The 18,887-nt window shown below is 40.7% G+C and overlaps 1 protein-coding gene and 1 pseudogene across 1 annotated transcript; both read right to left on the bottom strand.

Moving 5' to 3' along the window:
- Window positions 1–330: 330 nt before the first annotated feature.
- On the bottom strand, window positions 331–8,383 carry LOC148566853 (uncharacterized). Its single transcript, XM_088484456.1, has 8 exons — window positions 8,135–8,383; window positions 7,775–7,960; window positions 7,070–7,651; window positions 6,618–7,015; window positions 5,981–6,101; window positions 5,350–5,809; window positions 1,231–1,379; window positions 331–639 (listed from the first exon to the last, which is right to left on the bottom strand). Exons 1-8 carry the CDS (start codon window positions 8,381–8,383, stop codon window positions 331–333), a joined length of 2,454 nt encoding a protein of 817 aa, XP_088340582.1.
- A 141-nt stretch (window positions 8,384–8,524) lies between these two features.
- LOC148566852 (uncharacterized) lies at window positions 8,525–9,878 on the bottom strand (annotated as a pseudogene).
- Between the last annotated feature and the right edge of the window lie 9,009 nt (window positions 9,879–18,887).

Here is an 18,887-nt window from a genome sequence, read left to right as displayed (position 1 = left end):
AGCCAACATACAAGATTGGACCCAAACCTCGAAAGAAACAAGCCACAAGTATGAAAAACAAAGGCGATCTAAAAAGGTCGAGCAACAGGGTTCCAACACTTTCAAAACACTTAGAAAGGTACCAAGGCAGAAACAAAGATGATATAAAAACATAAAGTTAAAATAATAACAAGCTCAGAGGCCACCAAAATCAGCCCCAAAAGCTTGGAAACTACTTTATTTTTCAAAATAAAGTTGTTAAACAAGCAACTAAAAGAGTGTCAACAGTCAGCAAACATCATCTACAAAAGAGTTTAAAAGCCCACAAGCCGGGCTATCCATATAAAAACATCATTTAAGATCTGAAGGCTTCTCGGCGGCATCGACACGAGGTGAAGGAGGGCGAGTCTGAAGGGGCACTGCATCCACCGTCCCGTCATCCCGATTTAAGATCTGGCAATCAGGACCAGGTTCGGGGTGACTAACCTCAGCTGAAGGAGCTGAAGAAGTCGGCACAACAGAGGCTTTGGCGACCGGCACAGGAAGAGGTTCAACATCGTCGTCATCAGGGTCATCAGGGACAATCTTGCCATCCTTCACAACATTATCCAGACTGAATGAAGCAAGATCAACCCCGGGAGCAAGAACCCGAACTTGTTCCTTCAGGTTCTCATAAGCAGCATTTACACTGCCTACAAGGTGACCCTGGAGCTCGGTATAATCAGCCCGGGCCGATTCCAACTCCTCCTTAAGACGCATTACCTCGCGGTAGGCTGTGACGTAGCTTTCCTGGTGCCTCAATGCCGTGTCTTCTGCCAACCTCACAGAAGCTGCCAAGGCAATAGAACTAGCCTTTTTGCCCTCCAACTCCTTCTCCAGCTTGGTCACCTTCACCTAGAGCTCCTCCTTCAAACCCTTCATTCTGTCAAACTCCCACTTAGCCTCCTCCATAAAGGCCTTGGTAGCATGAAGGGGAAGATCTTGGGCAGTTCGGTACATAGCAGCTCCCATATGTGCCATCTTAATGCTGCTCCGAGTAATGAAGTCCAAATGACGAAGGAGAGAGACATCGTCAGTGGGGATGGTACCATAAGGACCAATCTGCTGATCAACAAACTCAACCGCGTCAAAGTTGGGAGCGTCAAGGTTAAAAGGCTCAGTTGTTTTTTGTTTTTTGTTTGGAGGAGCGCCAGAAGTAGCAACAGAAGCTTGCGGAGGATCAACCAAACGAACCCGGGGAGTAGGGATTACCCTCCTCGCCCCCAGAGAGCTCGGTACGGCCGGCTTAGACTGAACCTGGGATGACCACTCCCCGGCCGCCTTGGCCGAGACGTTTTGAGCTGTAGTAGCCTTCCTGGCCCTTTTAAAGGCCTTCATGGATTCATTATTTTTAATCATCTCTGCAAACAAAACATAACAGTAGTTACGAATCAGAAAAGATCTTACAAGAGATAAACTCGACAAAATAAGCAAAACCAAAAATTGACCACTACCCAGCTCAGCTCGAAGGAGAGAGGGGTTGGCTAAAAATTTCTTTGTGTCGAGATGGGGAGGCTGCCCCCAGTTTTCTTCCAGCATAGTCACAAAAGCTTGCTCAACCTCATCTAACATTTTCCACGGATATTTAGATACCATTACATTCTTTTGCCATTCCAAGGAAAAGGTGGGTTCATCATTCTTATCCAGAAAAGAGGGCCGAGCTCCTTCAACAGCTCGGACCCTAAAAAAATAATTTTTGAAGTCACGGAAAGATTCATCAAACATGGAAAAAACTTTTTTCCCCTGGGAAGCTCGGAAAGAAACCCAAGCGGCTTTCTTCTTAACCACCCCAGGCTTTGTCAAAACAAAGAGATAAAAGAAGAAGGATTGTGAAGCAGGGATATCAAACTCATGACACAGTAACTGAAAGATTTTTATAAAACCCCAGGAATTGGGATGAAGTTGGGGTGGAGCTACATTACAGGATCATAATAGGTTGGTCTCAAAAGGGGTAAAAGGAAGAGTGATATTCATTTGACTAAAAAAGAAGTCGTATGCATAGAAAAAGGGGCGCTCTCCAGCAATTCGGGTAGAAAAACAAACCCTTTCTTCAGAATTTGGAGATACGAGCTTATAGTTCTTTTCATCACTGCCATTACCACAAATCCTATGAAATTGCCTAAGTTGCTGACAAAACTCAGAGTCAACCAATGAAACACACAGAAGAACCATGGAATTCACCCAATCAGCCATGCCCTCAGGAACTTGGGAAGATGTCTCAATAATATTTTTGCGAGAAGAGATGAGGTCAACTAGTCCTACAACTAGAAAGGAAGATTGGATTACTAAAAAACATCTCGGACGAAAGCAAAACAACTCGGCTAACATAATCCAGCACAACACAAACAACAAAAGGAGACCCCAAGACCCACACCAAAGATCCAGGGGCATCCTTTGGAGGCAGGCACAGAACAAAAACTCAGGAAAACCTACAAGCTCACACCTCAATAACGACCCCTTTCAACTAAAACGACACTTTGAATAAAAGGCCACGAGCCACAGGTAAAACCATCAAAATAACTACCCTCCAGACCCACAGTCCCAGCTTAGTCAACAAACGAAGCAACCAAATAACAAAATAGCTCAAGAAAAAGTCATCAAAGATACAACCTTTTTCAAGAAGAATAAAAAATATAAGTTATCTTTTGCAAAATTTGTCAACAAAGAAAACCATCGACATGGCGAAAGACGTTAAAGAAGCAACCTTTCGAGAAAGCAAGTGGGTTCATGCAGATCACAGAAGAAGAAAAATAAAAGTAGATGCACGACAATACAAAAAGATTCAAACTTTCTAAGTAAAAAAAGGCACAATGCAAGCGACGAAGAAAGTAAGAAAGAACCAACCTGGAAAAAAGGAGAAAAACCCTGGAGAAAAGCTGAAAGCCGAAGCGACAGGGATTAGAGTCACCTCTCGAACAGAAAATGGAAGATGGAATCCAGAGTCGTCCTTTCACAAGGAAAGCACCAATGATCGCCAAGAATACGGCACAGGGAAGGAATACGAAAATTGCAAACTTCAGAAAACAGAAAGAGAGAAAGAAAGGGGAAGTTACGGAGAAGAGAAACCGTTTTTTGAGTGTGAAATTCAAAATAAAGAGACTAAGAGAAACGGGTAATTAAAAACCAATTAATGAGGGTATTAAACCCCTCGCATATTCCCAAGGCTAAGAGCGCTAATGCAAAAGCGCGCGCTTTTAAGAAGCAAAAGAAAACGTTCCATATTCAAAAAGGAGAACGCTACAAAAATGAAGTCGACAAGATGCTCGAGTTCGGCTTCACTAGAGAAGGATCGAAGTTCTAAAACTAGGACTCGACCTAAAAAAAGACCGAGCTCGAGCAGGGGCACTGTTCATATACTGGGTCGAGCTATCCGACCCGGGATGTTTAGCGATAAAGCGACCAACCTCTTCAGGTCAGACTATCCGACCTCTTCTCAAAGAGCTCGGCCAAATTACCAAGAAAGCCCAAATAAAGGGCCCGAATAGAGGAACACAACCCAAAGCCAAAGGCAGCCCAAGCCTATAGAGATAAGGGCGGTTCCCTTGAAGATAAGCTGACCTCACCCAAAGATAAGATAAGATAAGATAACTAACTTATCTTATCCAAAAAGGTCATTCCACACCTCTATAAATGCACTGGAGCACCCAGGTATAACTCATACTCTGATTTTATAAAAAACCTGCTTAATACCCTTGCTAACTTAAGCATCGGGGTCCCTTGCAGGTACCCCCACCCTCCGGTGGCAAAGGATCAGCTGGATCACCAGTCCAACAAGTCAGACGCGGCAGCTGCGGCCTCCACCTACACGCCGGACACGTAATCTCCGATCAGCACTGAAGATCTCGTCCGAGATCGACCTACGGTTTCAGGTAACCCTCGGAACAAAAACCGAGGCAAAAATTATGATTGGACAAAGTTCACCAAAATCCAAATTTTACCAAACTTTACAATTACCACCATATCTTACCATACCCATACCAAATCATACCAAACCATCCAAAACTCCATTTTTCATCAAAATGTACCTGTTGTATCATAATACACCAACCTGACCACATTCTCCTTCTCATTTCATTACTCTTAATTCCAACATCAACTATATAACACTTATGATCAAAATCACTATTTCATAAATCACAACACTACAACTATCATAAGGAACCAACTTCCAATCCATAAAATCATTCAACATCATATCATCATTATAATTGATCACAAATCAACCCAACATTCATCAATTCATCAACATTTAACACACCAACCATCATCTTAGTTCAACCTATCTTATTGGTCACTAGCCTATGTGTCCATGAATATTATATACTACATAGAGGAAACCGAAACCATACCTTGGCCGATTCCCTATGTGCACCAAATCTCCAAACTAGCACAAACAAGCTTCTAACCACAATCCAAGCTTTCAATTCCACTCCAAAAAACACAATTAAGTTCTAAAAGCTCTCAAAGCCACAATAATCCAACTATATACATACAAATCACCTCAAATCAACCTAGGATTCCAGTTAAACACAAATTCACAAAGGTTTAATGGCTCTTACCTTCTCCAACCGATTTAATAGCAAGAATCTAAGGCTAAGCAAGGATTAGAGCAAACCTAAATACCAAGAATCACAAAAACTCACTTAGGCACAAACCCTAAGTACCCAAAATTTCCAAGAGAGAGACTGGGAAGATTTCGTGATTACCTTTAGGATTTCTTGGGTGGGTTTTGTAGAGCTCTTCACAAGAAATGCGCAGCCGTAAACGGTGCGGCGATCGGAGCTGTCTAGCTCAAGATATGAGCTTTGGAAGATTGAGATGAATAGTATTTCTTCTTCCTCTCTTCCCCTTTCTTTTCTGCTGTGTGTGTTGTGTTTAATTGGTGTTGTGACTAGTTTGGCTCATTAAAGGAGCCTTTTATATGTTGGTCTTGGGCCCAACTTGGGCCCGGTCCAACCCGTTTGCATTTTTAGCCCGTTTGGCCCAACTTCGGACCAAACTTTTAAAATTAATGTCTGGTTTTCTATTTCTAATGTTTTTCTAAGGTTCTTGATGGTTTTCACTTTTTCTCATGCAATATCGGGCAGACTTGAACCGGTTGAACCGGTTCAACTGTTGGTTCGCGACTTTTTACGGTTTTTCGTAGACGTCACATTTTCTGACTCAGAAAAACCTACTGAGTCCAAAAATCACCTTTAAATCCTCAAATTCTCACTCTAAATTTTCGAAGTCTAATTAGGGCAATTAATCACTTAATTAACCAGTTGATTAGTTGCGGTTCTTACATTCTCCCCACCAAATAAAAAATTTTGCCCTCAAAATTTGAATTACCTGAGAAAAGCACGGAATAATCCTTTCGCATTTCTGACTCCAATTCCCAGGTGTGATCTTCTACTCCTGCTCGCTCCCAAGAAACTTTAACCAATGAGACATCCTTTCCTCGCAGCTTCTTCACACTGGTGTCGTCGATCCTCACTGGTGTCACTTGAAAAGTCAAGATCTCCTTCAACTCGACTGATTTAGGCTCCAACACATGACCCAAATCCGACGTGTACTTACGGAGTTGTGACACATGGAATACGTCATGTAAGTTAGATAGATGAGGTGGTAAAGCTACTTGATACGCCACCGGCCTGAATCTCTTCAAAACCTCAAACGGTCCTATATATCTTGGGTTCAACTTCTTGGTCTTGATTGCTCTTCCAATCCCAGTTGCCGGTGTAACCCTAAGGAATACGTGCTCTCCTACTTCGAACTCTAACGGTTTCCTTCTCTGATCCGCATAACTCTTCTGTCAACTTTGGGCAGTTAAAATCCTTGCACGAATCTTCTTAATGTTCTCAGTAGTCTCAGCTATCAAATCTGGACCCAAAACACTTGCTTCACCAGATTCATACCAACAAAGTGGAGACTAGCACTTTTGTCCATACAAAGTCTCATACGGAGCCATCCCAATGCTCACATGAAAACTGTTGTTATATGCAAACTCCACCAATGGTATGTAACGGTCCCAACTTCCGGGTTGATCTAAAACACATGCCCTCAGCATATCCTCCAAGGTTTGAATAGGCCTTTCTGACTGTCTGTCAGTTTGCGGATGATACGCAGTACTGAGGTATAGCTTCGTATCGAAAGCTCTTTGAAAAGCTCTCCAAAACCTCGAAGTGAATCGGGGATCATGGTCCGACACTATGCTCGAAGGTACACCATGCAATCTTACTATCTCCTTTATATACAATCTTGCTAACTCTTCCAGAGAACAGTTTACTCGGATAGGTAGAAAATGAGCGGATTTGGTTAAGCGATCCACGATCACCCAAATCGCATCAAATCCCGACCTAGTCCTCGGTAAGCCGGTCACGAAATCCATCGCCATTCCTTCCCACTTCTACTGAGGAATCTCAAGTGGCTGTAACATTCCTGACGGTTTCTGATGCTCTATCTTCACTTTCTGACAAGTCAAACACTTGGATACCACAGTAGCTACATCACCTTTCATCCCAGGCCACCAGAACATCTTCTTTAAGTCATAATACATCTTTGTGCTTCCGGGATGAATAGAAAACCCACTGTTGTGAGCTTCCGACAGCAAGTCTTACCTTAAACTCCCAACATTCGGTATGCAAATCCTTCCCTTGTATTTCCATAACCCTTCATCATCCTTAGTGAATTCTTCGCGCCTCTTATCACCAACTGGTTGAAAAAATTGCTGAAGCTTCTGCTCATCTTGCTGAGCCCTTTGTATCTCTGTTTTAAACGTGCTTGAGATTTGCAACTGGTTCAAACAAGCTCTTCCGGCAACTTCACCAATATCCAGCTTAAGGTCAACAAACTTATCTACTAGCTCCTCTTCCTTAATCTTCATCCAAGCTATCGTTAAGGATTTCCGACTCAAAGCGTCTGCTACTACGTTTGCCTTTCCAGGGTGATAACTCAACTCGAAATCATAATCCTTAAGAAACTCCATCCACCTTCTCTGGTGCATATTTAGCTCTTTCTGATCAAAGATGTACTTGAGACTCTTATGATCAGAAAAGATGCTAAACCTTACTCCGTACAAGTGGTGTCTCCAACTCTTCAATGCGAACACAATCGCCGCTAATTCCAAGTCATGAGTTGGGTAGTTCACCTCATGCGGTCTCAGCTGACGCAATGCGTAAGCCACCATGTTCCGATGTTGCATCAACACGCAACCCAAACCTTTCAAAGAAGCATCACAATATACTTTAAACGGTTTATGCGGTTTCGGCAAGATTAGAACAGGTGCTGAAGTTAACCTCTGCTTCAAGGTCTGATAACTCTCTTCACCCTCCGACGTCCATACGAATGGCACTTCTTTCCTTGTCAATTTTGTCATCGGTAATGTAATCCGAGAAAATCTTTCGATAAACCTCCTATAATATCCGGCTAAACCCAAGAAGCTTCTGACTTCCATCACAGTCGTCGGTCTTTCCCATTCCATCACCGCTTCTACCTTGGAAGGATCTACAGCTATTCCTCCTTTACTCACCACGTGGCCTAAGAACTTTACTTCCTCCTTCCAGAACTCGCACTTTGACAACTTAGCGTACAACTTCTGCTCCTTCAAGATTTGCAACACAATCCTCAAATGTTCTTCATGCTCTCTTGCTGTCTTAGAGTAAACCAAGATGTCATCTATGAAAACCACTACGAATTTGTCCAAAAAGGGACGAAACACTCTGTTCATGTAATCCATGAAAACAACAGGTGCATTCGTTAACCCAAAGGACATTACCACAAACTCGTAGTGTCCATAGCGTGCTCTAAAGGCAGTCTTAGGGATATCAGCTTCCTTCACTCTTATCTGATGGTAACCAGATCTCAAATCAATCTTGGAAAATACTCCAGCTCCTTGCAATTGATCTATCAAGTCATCTATCCTTGGCAGCGGGTACTTGTTCTTCACTGTCACTTTATTTAACTATCGGTAATCCACACACAAACGCATTCCTCCATCTTTCTTCTTCACCAATAAAACTGGCGCTCCCCACGGTGATACACTCGGTCGAATGAACCTCTTGTTCAGAAGCTCTTCCAACTGAGTCTTTAACTCTGCCAGCTCTATCGGAGCCATTCTATATGGCGCAATCGATACTGGTCTAGCTCCCGGCACCAATTCAATCGTAAACTCAATTTCCCTTTGAGGTGGGAACTCAGGGATATCCTCTGGGAATACCTCAGGAAAATCTCTAACTACCGGTATCTGATCCAAGTTCTGGGCATCACCCAACGCATTAGCAGCCAACAGAATATAATCCTGACACTCCTCTCCACTATAATGCACCATTACAGAGTTCAGGTAGTACCCCGTAGCTACCACTGCTCCATTTTCTCCTTCCGGCATAAACCGAATAGTCCGTTCAAAGCAATCCAACAAAACCCGATTCTTCGACAACCAATCAAACCCCAAAATCATCTCCAGTCCCACCATCGGTAAATTGATCAAATCGTGCACAAAGTCTCTACCTTCAAGCTTGAAACCTACTTATTTACAACCTGACCTAGTCATAACTGTTTGATGCGGAGTATGCACATGCAGATCAAAAGGTAACTTTGACACTTTCAATCCTAATTTCTCAACTTTAGCAAATGAAATAAATGAATGCGAAGCTCCAGTATCATATAATGCAACTAAGGATTTATCAGCAATTAGACATATACCTCTCATAAGTGGATCTGCCTTGGAAGCATCCTTGGCATTCACAGCAAAGACTCGACCTTGATGCTGACTCTGGCCCGCATTCTGATTCCTCCCATGAGGGCAATCCCTCGCAATGTGGCCAGGCAACCCACACTTGAAGCAACCACCTAAACCAATCTTGCATGAGTCATAAGGGTGAAAACGTCCACAATGATTACAAGCTAAATTCGGAGAACTCTTACTCTGATTTCCTCTTCCCTTAGCATACTGAAACTGATTCTGATTGTTCTTTCTGAAGCCCCCTTGGCCTTGAGGCACATATCCTCCTCTCTAGAAGCTTTGTCCTCTCGGATGAAAATACTTGCCACGCCCCCTGACTAGAGCTCCCTCCATGAGTGTCCTTAGATGCCGCCACGGTCTTGGCATACTCCTCCACTACTCTAGCCTTATTCACCAAGTCGGAAAAGACACGGATCTCCATAGGAGCCACAGCAGTCATAATGTTGTCCTTCAAACCCCTCTGGTACTTAACGCATCTCCAACTCTCGTAAGTCTCCGGGTCACCCTGACACACTCGAGAAGACCTACAAAGCTCTTCGAACTTGTTGGTGTACTCTGCCACAGACATGGAACCTTGCTTCAGCTGCATTAGCTCCATCTCTTTTGCTTCCCTTGCAGACTCAGGGAAGTATTTCTTATAGAAAGCCGTTTGGAACACCTCTCATGGAATGTCAGCATTTTGAAGCTGTAGCAAACGACACTCAGCTTGCCACCAGGGCTGGGCTTCTCCCGCTAGCTGATAAGCGGCAAACTCGACATATTGATTGAGGGGAACATGCTGCACCTGTAAAGCACGCTCAATTGCCTGGAACTAGTGGTCCGCTTCAGTAGGATTTGTGGATCCTCGAAAAGTGGGTGGATGAACCTTGAGGAACGTCGCCAAGGTCATCGGAACTCCTCCCGTGTTATTGTCGTTACCCTCAGCATTATCATTGGCATTCCCCTCGCCATTCCTATTTTCGTTGCCATTCCCAGTCGGTTGGCCCAATCTCTGCACAGCCTGCAGAGTCGCAACAGCATTAGCTTCCATGTTGTTAGCGAGATTCGCCATTGCCGCCATGAATTCGGCGTGATTGTCAGCTGGTTACTCATTCCTACTTTCTCGCGTATGTGTTCGACCTTGCCCGCGAGTAGCCATGTAGGGTTCCCGTCTACACCAAACAATCGATATCAAGGTGATCAGTCTCAATATCAAAAGTCTAGTGCTTCAATTATCCCAAACAGGCACTCACAAACAAGCATGCTATGCAATATCAAACAGATAACCTAATAGCATCAAAGAAAAGACACACAGAGTATGCAATGAAGCACAATTGGTCCATCCCTCAGGCTCACGAGAACGAACTGCTCTGATACCACTAAATGTAACACCCTAATTAGCCTAAGCCTTACTACGCGTCGTAAAGCAAAGGTTAATCAGAGATTACCACAATTTTAAACTCTTACATAATAGATATATATAGAAAGAATAGTATAATCTAGAAGCCTGATGAAGGATATAGCTCAAAAACAGAATTTCAAAGCACAAAACGTACTAACGAAGATTCTAGCTTAAAGCACAAGAAACAGACAAGATATAACAAAAGATAAGTACATAATATCATAGGGAACTAGTCACGACTCGTGGAGTTTAAGCCGGCTAGCCATATACAGGTATACAGAACCATACAGTGAAAAATAGCTTATACAAGTTTTGTTCTTTCAAATACATGCCTCTAGGCAAAACAAAATACAAAAGGAGAGATGTATAAACAAAGTAAACCAAAAAGACTCCAAAAGAATCCAAGATCCTCCGCTTCTGTCACCATCCAAAATAACTCACCAAGGTGGGTTGCGACCTGCATCTGAAAAACACAACAGAAATATGGTATGAGAACCGGAGGTTCTCAGTATGGTAACAGTGCTCAGTGATGTAGGATATAAGACCCCGGGACGCCAAAGGCAATCCTAAGCTCCATATCCATCATAAGATTTCAAACTTAAGCATTCTAAAACAGATAAGCATAATATACCAACATTGTCTTAAATAAACCAGGTAATCTATCTTAGGAGATTTCTACTCTAACCAAACACCGATGTCCCAGAGCCTCCACCAACCGATCCTCCATGCGATCCCATCGCCACGGCCTTCCGAATCTCCTCAATCCCAGCAGAAAACACAGGTAATATACAATGCAAGTAAAGCACAAGTTGAAGCATACAAGGCAATTAATTCAGATAGCAAGTAAGCATGTTATTCAATTAGGCAAGCCATTTACAAGTAAACAAAGCATACAAACAGATAGAAAATGCATATGATGAATGCCTGTCCTATTGGCTGTGATATCATATTGTCGGTTCAACTGCCAACCCGACACATCTCCATGGAGACGTCGCCCTTCGGATTTCTCATATGGGAACCCCCGAGATATAGTGCCCGAATCACTGTCAAGGTACCGGCGCCTGCTCGCCCTATAGATCCGAAGGGATGCGAGCGGGATACTCTTGCCTCAGACCTCACATCTCAATGTAAGCAGGATTAACCACCATCCTTACGCCACCACTGCTACCTCGACAGGCGGGATTAACCACCATCCCTGCCAGGCGCATAGCGTCTCATAATATCATATAAAAATATTATTTCAGTGGTTTTCAAAAGCATTTTCAGTATACAGAGATCCATCACTTCAATCCGAGTCCCCGACTCATCTCAGCCACTGTCCATTCATAACTCAGTATCCAAATATCAACAGTCCATCATTCCTCATCTCATATATCATTCATCCTTCACCTAACGTCAAACCCCTTATTAGTACACCAGAAACCTAGGCCCCCATTTTCTAATTTATCTTAAAATCAAGTACTTGAACCCTTAAGTTATATCCCATGTTCTAATACTCAAAACTAGGCCCAAAAATCTTAAAATGGTGTTTTAGAAGCTCACAACCTTGTTGGGAAGGTAGAATAGTTGAAAAACAAGCAAAAATTGAGAAACAGGACGTGTGCGGCCGTACAGGGGTGTGTGCATGCGCACGTCCAGGAAATTTTTAAGAGTGTGCGTACGCACAGGGGTGTGCGTATGCACAGGTGTCAAAACTCAAATTGGTTTGTTCTCTCGCACGACCTGTGCCAGCGCCCCAACAGACTGACCTTCCCAACGTGTGCATCCACACAGGTTGGCATTCCTCCTTAGATATGTGCGCACACAAGCTGTGCTAGCGCTGCAAACAGAGCGCACTCCCCTGCCTGTGCGTGTGCACAGGTGTGTATGCGTCCGCACAGGTCAAAATTTCGCAGGGTGTGCGTTCGCACAAGAGTGTGCGCCCGCACATATCAGAAATCAGAAAATTTTGTAATTTTGCAGAATTTCAGATTTTTAACACCAACTTTGCCGGATCATAACTTCCTCTACAAAATTCTAATTTTCACAAACTTTATATCGATTTAAAGGGTTTTCAAAGATCTTTAATTATAAATAAATTTCAATCAATTTCGAAAATCGAGGCAAAAGTCATGATCGGACAAAGTTCACTAAAAACCCAATTTTACCAAACTTTACAATTACCACCATATCTTACCATACCCATACCAAATCATACCAAACCATCCAAAACTCTATTTCTCATCAAAATGTACCTGTTGTATCATAATACACCAACCTGACCACATTCTCCTTCTCATTTCATTACTCTCAATTCCAACATCAACTATATAACACTTATGATCAAAATTACCATTTCATAAATCACAACACTACAACTATCATAAGGAACCAACTTCCAATCCATACAATCATTCAACATCATATCATCATTATAATTCATCACAAATTAACCCAACATTCATCAATTCATCAACATTTAACACACCAATCATCATCTTAGTTCAACCTATCTTATTGGTCACTAGCCTATGTGTCCATGAATATTATATACTACATAGAGGAAACCAAAACCATACCTTGGCCAATTCCCTATGTGCACCAAATCTCCAAATTAGCACAAACAAACTTCCAACCACAATCCAAGCTTTCAATTCCACTTCAAAAGCACAATTAAGTTCTAAAAGCTCCCAAAGCCACAATAATCCAACTATATACATACAAATCACCTTAAATCAACCTAGGGTTCTAGTTAAACACAAATTCACAAGGGTTTAATGGCTCTTACTTTCTCCAACAGATTTAATAGCAAGAATCCAAGGCTAAGCAAGGATTAGAGCAAACCTAAACACCAAGAATCACAAAAACTCACTTAGGCACAAACCCTAAGTACCCAAAATTTTCAAGAGAGAAACTAGAAAGATTTCATCATTACCTTTAGGATTTCTTGGATAGGTTTTGTAGAGCTCTTCACAAGGAATACGCAGCCACAAACGGTGCGGCGATCGGAGCTCTCTAGCTCAAGATATGAGCTTTGGAAGATTGAGATGAATAGTGTTTCTTCTTTCTCTCTTCCCCTTTCTTTTCTGCTGTGTGTGTTGTGTTTAATTGGTGTTGTGACTGGTTTGGCTCATTAACAGAGCCTTTTATATGTTGGACTTGGACCCAACTTGGGTCCGGTCTAACCCGTTAGCATTTTTTAGTCTGTTTGGCCCAACTTCGGGCCAAATTTTTAAAATTAATGCCCGATTTTTTATTTCTAATGTTTTTCTAAGGTTCTTGACGGTTTTCACTTTTTTTCATGCAATACCGGGCAGACTTGAACCGGTTAAACCGGTTCAACTGCCAGTTTGCGACTTTTCACGGTTTTTCGCAGAAGGCACATTTTCTGACTCAGAAAAACCTACTGAGTCCAAAAATTACCTTTAAATCCTCAAGTTCTCACTCTAACTTTTCGAAGTCTAATTAGGGCAATTAATTACTTAATTAATCGGTTGATTAGTTGCGGTTCTTACACATTGCATAATTCTTGGTATTAAGTTTGGCCAGCTTAATACTAGTGAATTATGTATATGAGAGCACTAATGGGTTATCATAGATGATATACGAGTTTTAAGTAAAGCGAATCGCGAGTTTTGAGAACGTTGGAAACTATTCCTTGAGGCTATTCAGTTGTGTGTCTTGAATTCTGTTCGAGTCGACCTTTTCTTTCATGTCCTAACTTGAAGTTCTTGTTTGCTAATCCTTTTGAAAAGTAGTTTAATTTTTCAACTCTATTCCTCTATTCATATGCATTCTTGTTTGATCTTAATTGCATATGCTTGTTTGGAATCCTGGTTGCGTCTATCTTCCTCTGTTTGAGTTCTTCTTGATTCATGTATTCTTTAATATAGCTTTGAACTTGTCCTATTGCGCTGTGCATTTTAACTCCTGATTCCGAGTCCATTATTAGAGAAATTGTTGATTCAGTTTTTCTCTTTTTTTGACAGTGATCACAGCCAATTTTGGGATTTTATAAAAATTGCTGTTGATTAGATATATACTTATCTATATATCAAACTTTGAAAATTACTTGTGCAGTTTAACAACTATTTATTCCTGATGCCTCGCCTGTACTTTTACTGGTTTACGGAACTGCACTTACTTTAATTGTAAATTGCCTTTCTAGTAATTCTACTATAGCTCCAATCCACATCTTCATTTGATTATGTATTTGGGTATTTTTCAAAATTCTGGAAAGAAAGAATTCTTCGCTTTTATTCCGGTTGACTTTCGTTGATAAACTTTACCCAAATTATTTTTGGCTTGAGTTTGGTTTAGCATACTACATTGTTTATGCCATTGTGATTCTTTTGAAAATGTTGGACTCGTAGCTTTCTTCTTATGAGTGGGCTAATTCTCCCTTAAGCTTTCCATCTTCATGAATGTTATACTTGATTCTGTTTTAAGTATTCTTCTACCTCTTGTGAACACTACAATTGACCTCAGCTTCCCTTCTCTGGTGAATCTCAGTCTTATATGAGTCAGTTTAATTCATTTCAAAATAGTGCATCGTTTATCCTCTTATTGTCTCTACAAAAGTTCTTAGTCAAAGATTTATCCTTTAGAAATTACTAATTCTTTCCTATGACTTTGTATTCTTTTGGGATCAATTGAAAGCTTGTTTGATGTCTCATGCCTAGTGGATCTTGTCTGAACTACTTTGATTTAAGATCCTTTCTTGTATGGCTTGACTCCTTTTTAAGTATACCCTTCTGAGATGGTGATTTCAAGTACACTTTTGAAGTCTTGTTTCAAACTCTGTTTAAAGAAGTTTTGAATTCTCTTGTAAGAAATTCTAAACGGAATTTATTTTCTGTTGCTTGATTGAGAGTGAAACCATTATTCAATTTTGACAAAGTTAATTTAAAAATTGGCATGCACTATTTTAAATGAAGTTTTGAATAGCTTCGTTGCTTAATGGAAACATGTCCGTTTGTAACGCACCACTTGTTTTCTTTACCAATTTATAAGCAAACTGTTACCTCGGAATTTCTTTTCCGAGTATAACTTTCTCTTTTGTCCTTGCTAAAATTTTTATACACGCTTGTTTGAATATGGACTTTGGAGATTTTTGAACCAGCATTTGATTACTTCCGAGTTTTTATGAATTACTTTTGGTTAAGTTGTGCATCTAATTACCTTTCTAAAATATTTGAGAGAAATATTTTAGCTCTTAGCCAAACTTGTGTGCATTTTGTTTTTAAAACTCTACATAATCTACTTCAACATGAAATTGTATTAAAGTAAAGGCACGTTTATGCTTTTGCTACTTTCTTGAAGAATGTTTGTTGCTCAACTTTTCTTCTAGACTGCGAAGTGGTTTTTCCATAAGTTTTTGACTCTTTCATGAACAAAGTTTTCAGAAGTATTTTAATCGTGCTCTTGAGTTCTGTGAGCCTTATCTTGGGTTTGAGATATTCTTTTCTGTAAACCTCATACTTCTTCGACTCAGCTTGAATTTGTTCAAACTAATGCGCAGGTTTTCTTCTTATTGATCCTATTGAATTTATTTGATCCAAGGGTTATCTTTGAAGTTGTCAATTGATTTATTTCTAGCAAACTTCATTACTTGAGCATCTTTGTTTACCTGGAACTGGATACATTCTTTCAAATCTATGAGTATTGTCCTTGACAATTGTCTCTCCGTTCTAAATCTTGTATCCTTCTGAGTAGACTCGAGAATTATTTTGATGTCACGTGAGATCTGTAGACGTAGTAACGCAATGCGTTGGTTCTTTAAGACATGATGCATGTATACGGAAGTTGAAGTGGTAGGTGTACAACATTATGAGTTGTGGGTGTTTTGTTTCCTGCGAACGGGCTTGCGGTTGTTAGGCTTATGATCGGATATAGGGATTGTAAAGTGCTTGATGGAGTTGGAAAGTTGAAGCCTTGAGGTTGATACGAGATTAGTGTGCGGATGTTGAGCACGTCGTTTTAACCCCATCCTATTTTATAGCCTTCAATGCCTTGCTTTACTACATATGTTTGAACCATGTCATCTTTTGCATGGAGCCTATCTTGCAACGTTTTCTTTGCAATCACACTCCTACCTTTGTATCCTTATGCATACAACAATCAAAGAATTCGAAAACCGTATATATGTCTATATGTTGAGATATTTTTGTTTCTCCCTCAAATGTGTTCAAGAGTGAACTGTTGTGAAATTTCTTTCGTTTTGTATCAATTTTTGAGGACGAAAATTTTTATAAGGTGGGTAGAATGTAAGACCCAGAACTTTTGAAAAAGGGCTATCATGAGCTAATTTTAAATTCAGTATTTCTTTAGCTTTAATTTCAGAAATTTCCTTATTAAAGAAAATTAGAGCAAGTTTTGTTTAATTGAATTCGAAATAAATTAGGATTTATTATCCAATTATACAATTATTGGATTATTTTCTATATTTGAATTATAAAGTTGGTAGTTGTGAAATAACAAAGATTTTATATGATTTGGATTAAATAAGTAATATTTTAAATATTAATACTACTATTTTGGAAAATGAAGAAATTAAGTATATTATTTCTAATTATTTGATTTGGACATTTTATTGAAAGTAATTTGTAAAATTGATGAGTAAATAGTATTTTCTATATACAATTAGTGTAGAGTTTAATTTGGATTTCAATTACTATATTTTCTCCATTTCATTTAAAATTACTAAAATGCCTCTAACCCTAATTTTAAAAAAAATGAAACCCTAATCCCCTACCCCTCAGCCGCCGAAACCCTAATCATATTGCCTCTTCCAAAACCGGTGGCATTCATGAAATAGAACAGAGAGAGAGGTTGAGGAATCAGAGGGAACCGGGGAAGCGGAATCAGAGAATAGGGATGGTGCGGTGCCAGCGAGGAGTGCCGTCACTGTTGCTGTCGCCAGGAGAGGAGAGGGACGCGAAGGAGGGAGATGAGGCTTCATTGCCGTCGTGCTTTACCGCACGCAAGGAGCACCGCCGTCGAAGCCACGCCTTTCGCCCCTGCCCAGTCGCGGTTCTGCCATCCAGCACCTGTTCCGATGCCTGAGGAGAATCGCAAAGACGAGAGGGAGCTCGCTCCGCCTCCACCTCTGTTGACCCGTCGAATCTGAGACACGGGGAGAGAGGGTACGTGAGTGAGAAGGGGGATGAAGGCCTGGAACCGCCGCGCCTAGTCTCGTCTGTGAAGCCACCGTCGTCGCACCACCACGTCGCCACCGATTTGCTGCCGCCGAAGCTCCCTGTGACGCCATCAACCTGAGGTCAAACCATCGCCGGCACTGTTGGGGGTCTCACCACCGCTGAAAAAGGATTCAGGTCACCGCAGGTGTTGCTGTGAAGCCGCGCCTCTGTGTTTCTGACCGCCAGAGCTCCGGGCTGAGCTTCTGCCACTTGAGACCCTGTTGCCTCCGTGTTCCACCGCTGGTAAGAGTTTTGAGTTTGGTTTTTGTCCTTTTGGAATTCCGAAAAGGTTGTTAACGCCGCGTGGTTATTATAGTTGCCATCTGACGATTGGACTTTTGACGGTTTAGAATTCCACAAATAAGTTCTCGTTGAAAGTATAGTTTCTAAACCAACAGAGAATCCTTTCGTACAAAAGTTTGGTTGTCACAAGTAACAAAACCCAATTAAATTTATAACCGAAGTATTCAAACCTCGGGTCGTCTTCTCAAGGAATTGCAGGGAGGTATGATTTATTATTGGTTATGTAAAAAGATATATTTTTGGGTTTTTTTAAAAGGTTTGAACAAGGAAATAAGTTGCAGGAATTAATAAATCAGTAACTAAGAAAAACTCTTGGCAAGTATGAAAGTTAGAAGTCCTATCCTAGTTATCCTTATCAATTGTGATGAGAATTGTATTTTAATCCCACTTTAGTTAACCCTTGCTCAACAAAGGAGAGTCAAGTGGACTAATTAATTTGATTCTCTGGTCCTAGCCAATTCCTAAGAAAAGACTAGAGTTATTGGAATTCAAATCAATTAGCAAAAATAACAATTATCAATCACGATGAGTTTGATAACTCAAGAGTCTCCAATTAATCAATTAAAGCCAAGAATCTAAAAAGCTAAATAAAAATCATAAATCTGAAATACCTCAATTGCATTAATAAAAGAGAATCAATCTAAACATAAAGAGTTCGTAAACTAAATTGATAAAATAAATAAAAGGAACATTGAACCTGTGATTGAAGAAGATGAATTCCTAATCCTAATATAAATCCTAATCCTAATCCTAAGAGAGAGGAGAGAACCTCTTGATGAGAGAACTTTTGCGTGGTCTAGAAATTCGCAGATAAATCCTCATTGCAAGTATAGTTCCTTAACCAACAAAAGTCCTTTCATACAAACGTTTTGGTTGTCACAAGTAACAAACCCCTAAATAAATTGATAACCGAAGTATTTAAACCTCAGGTTGTCTTTTCAAGGAACTGCAGGGAGGTGTTCTTATTATTAGTTATGGAAAACAGTGTTTTTGGGTTTTGAAAGGTTTGAACAAGGAAAATAAATTGCAGGAATTAATAAATTAATATCTAATAAAACTCTTGGCAAGGTATGAAAATTTGGAAGTCCTATCCTAGTTATCCTTATGAGAATTGAGTTCAACCCCACTTAGTTAACCTTTACGAAAGCAAGGGAAAGTCAAGTGGACTAATTAGTTAGATTCCCAAGTCCTAGCCAACTCCTAAGGAAAGACTAGAGTTAGTGGAATTCCAGTCAATTAGAGGAATTAATCAACAATCACGATAAGTTTAATAACTCAAGAGCCT

The sequence above is a fragment of the Arachis ipaensis genome, chromosome B4, assembly GCF_059453495.1.
Source record: "Arachis ipaensis isolate K30076 ecotype BB chromosome B4, ASM5945349v1, whole genome shotgun sequence".
In the NCBI taxonomy this organism is placed as follows: Eukaryota; Viridiplantae; Streptophyta; class Magnoliopsida; order Fabales; family Fabaceae; genus Arachis; species Arachis ipaensis.
The sequence above is the reverse complement of the archived record's forward strand: the minus strand, read 5'-3'. Positions and strand labels throughout refer to the sequence as shown.

Bases quoted from the DNA above. Each gene is read 5' to 3' on its own strand.
- LOC148566853 (XM_088484456.1), bottom strand. From the start codon at position 8,383: ATGCCGGAAGGAGAAAATGGAGCAGTGGTAGCTACGGGGTACTACCTG. The intron at 5,810-5,980 runs GTGAGCATTGGG...CAAAGTTGACAG, and splicing joins CATATAACAACAGTTTTCAT to AAGAGTTATGCGGATCAGAG. The intron at 640-1,230 runs GTAATCCCTACT...GAGAACCTGAAG, and splicing joins GCTCTCTGGGGGCGAGGAGG to GAACAAGTTCGGGTTCTTGC.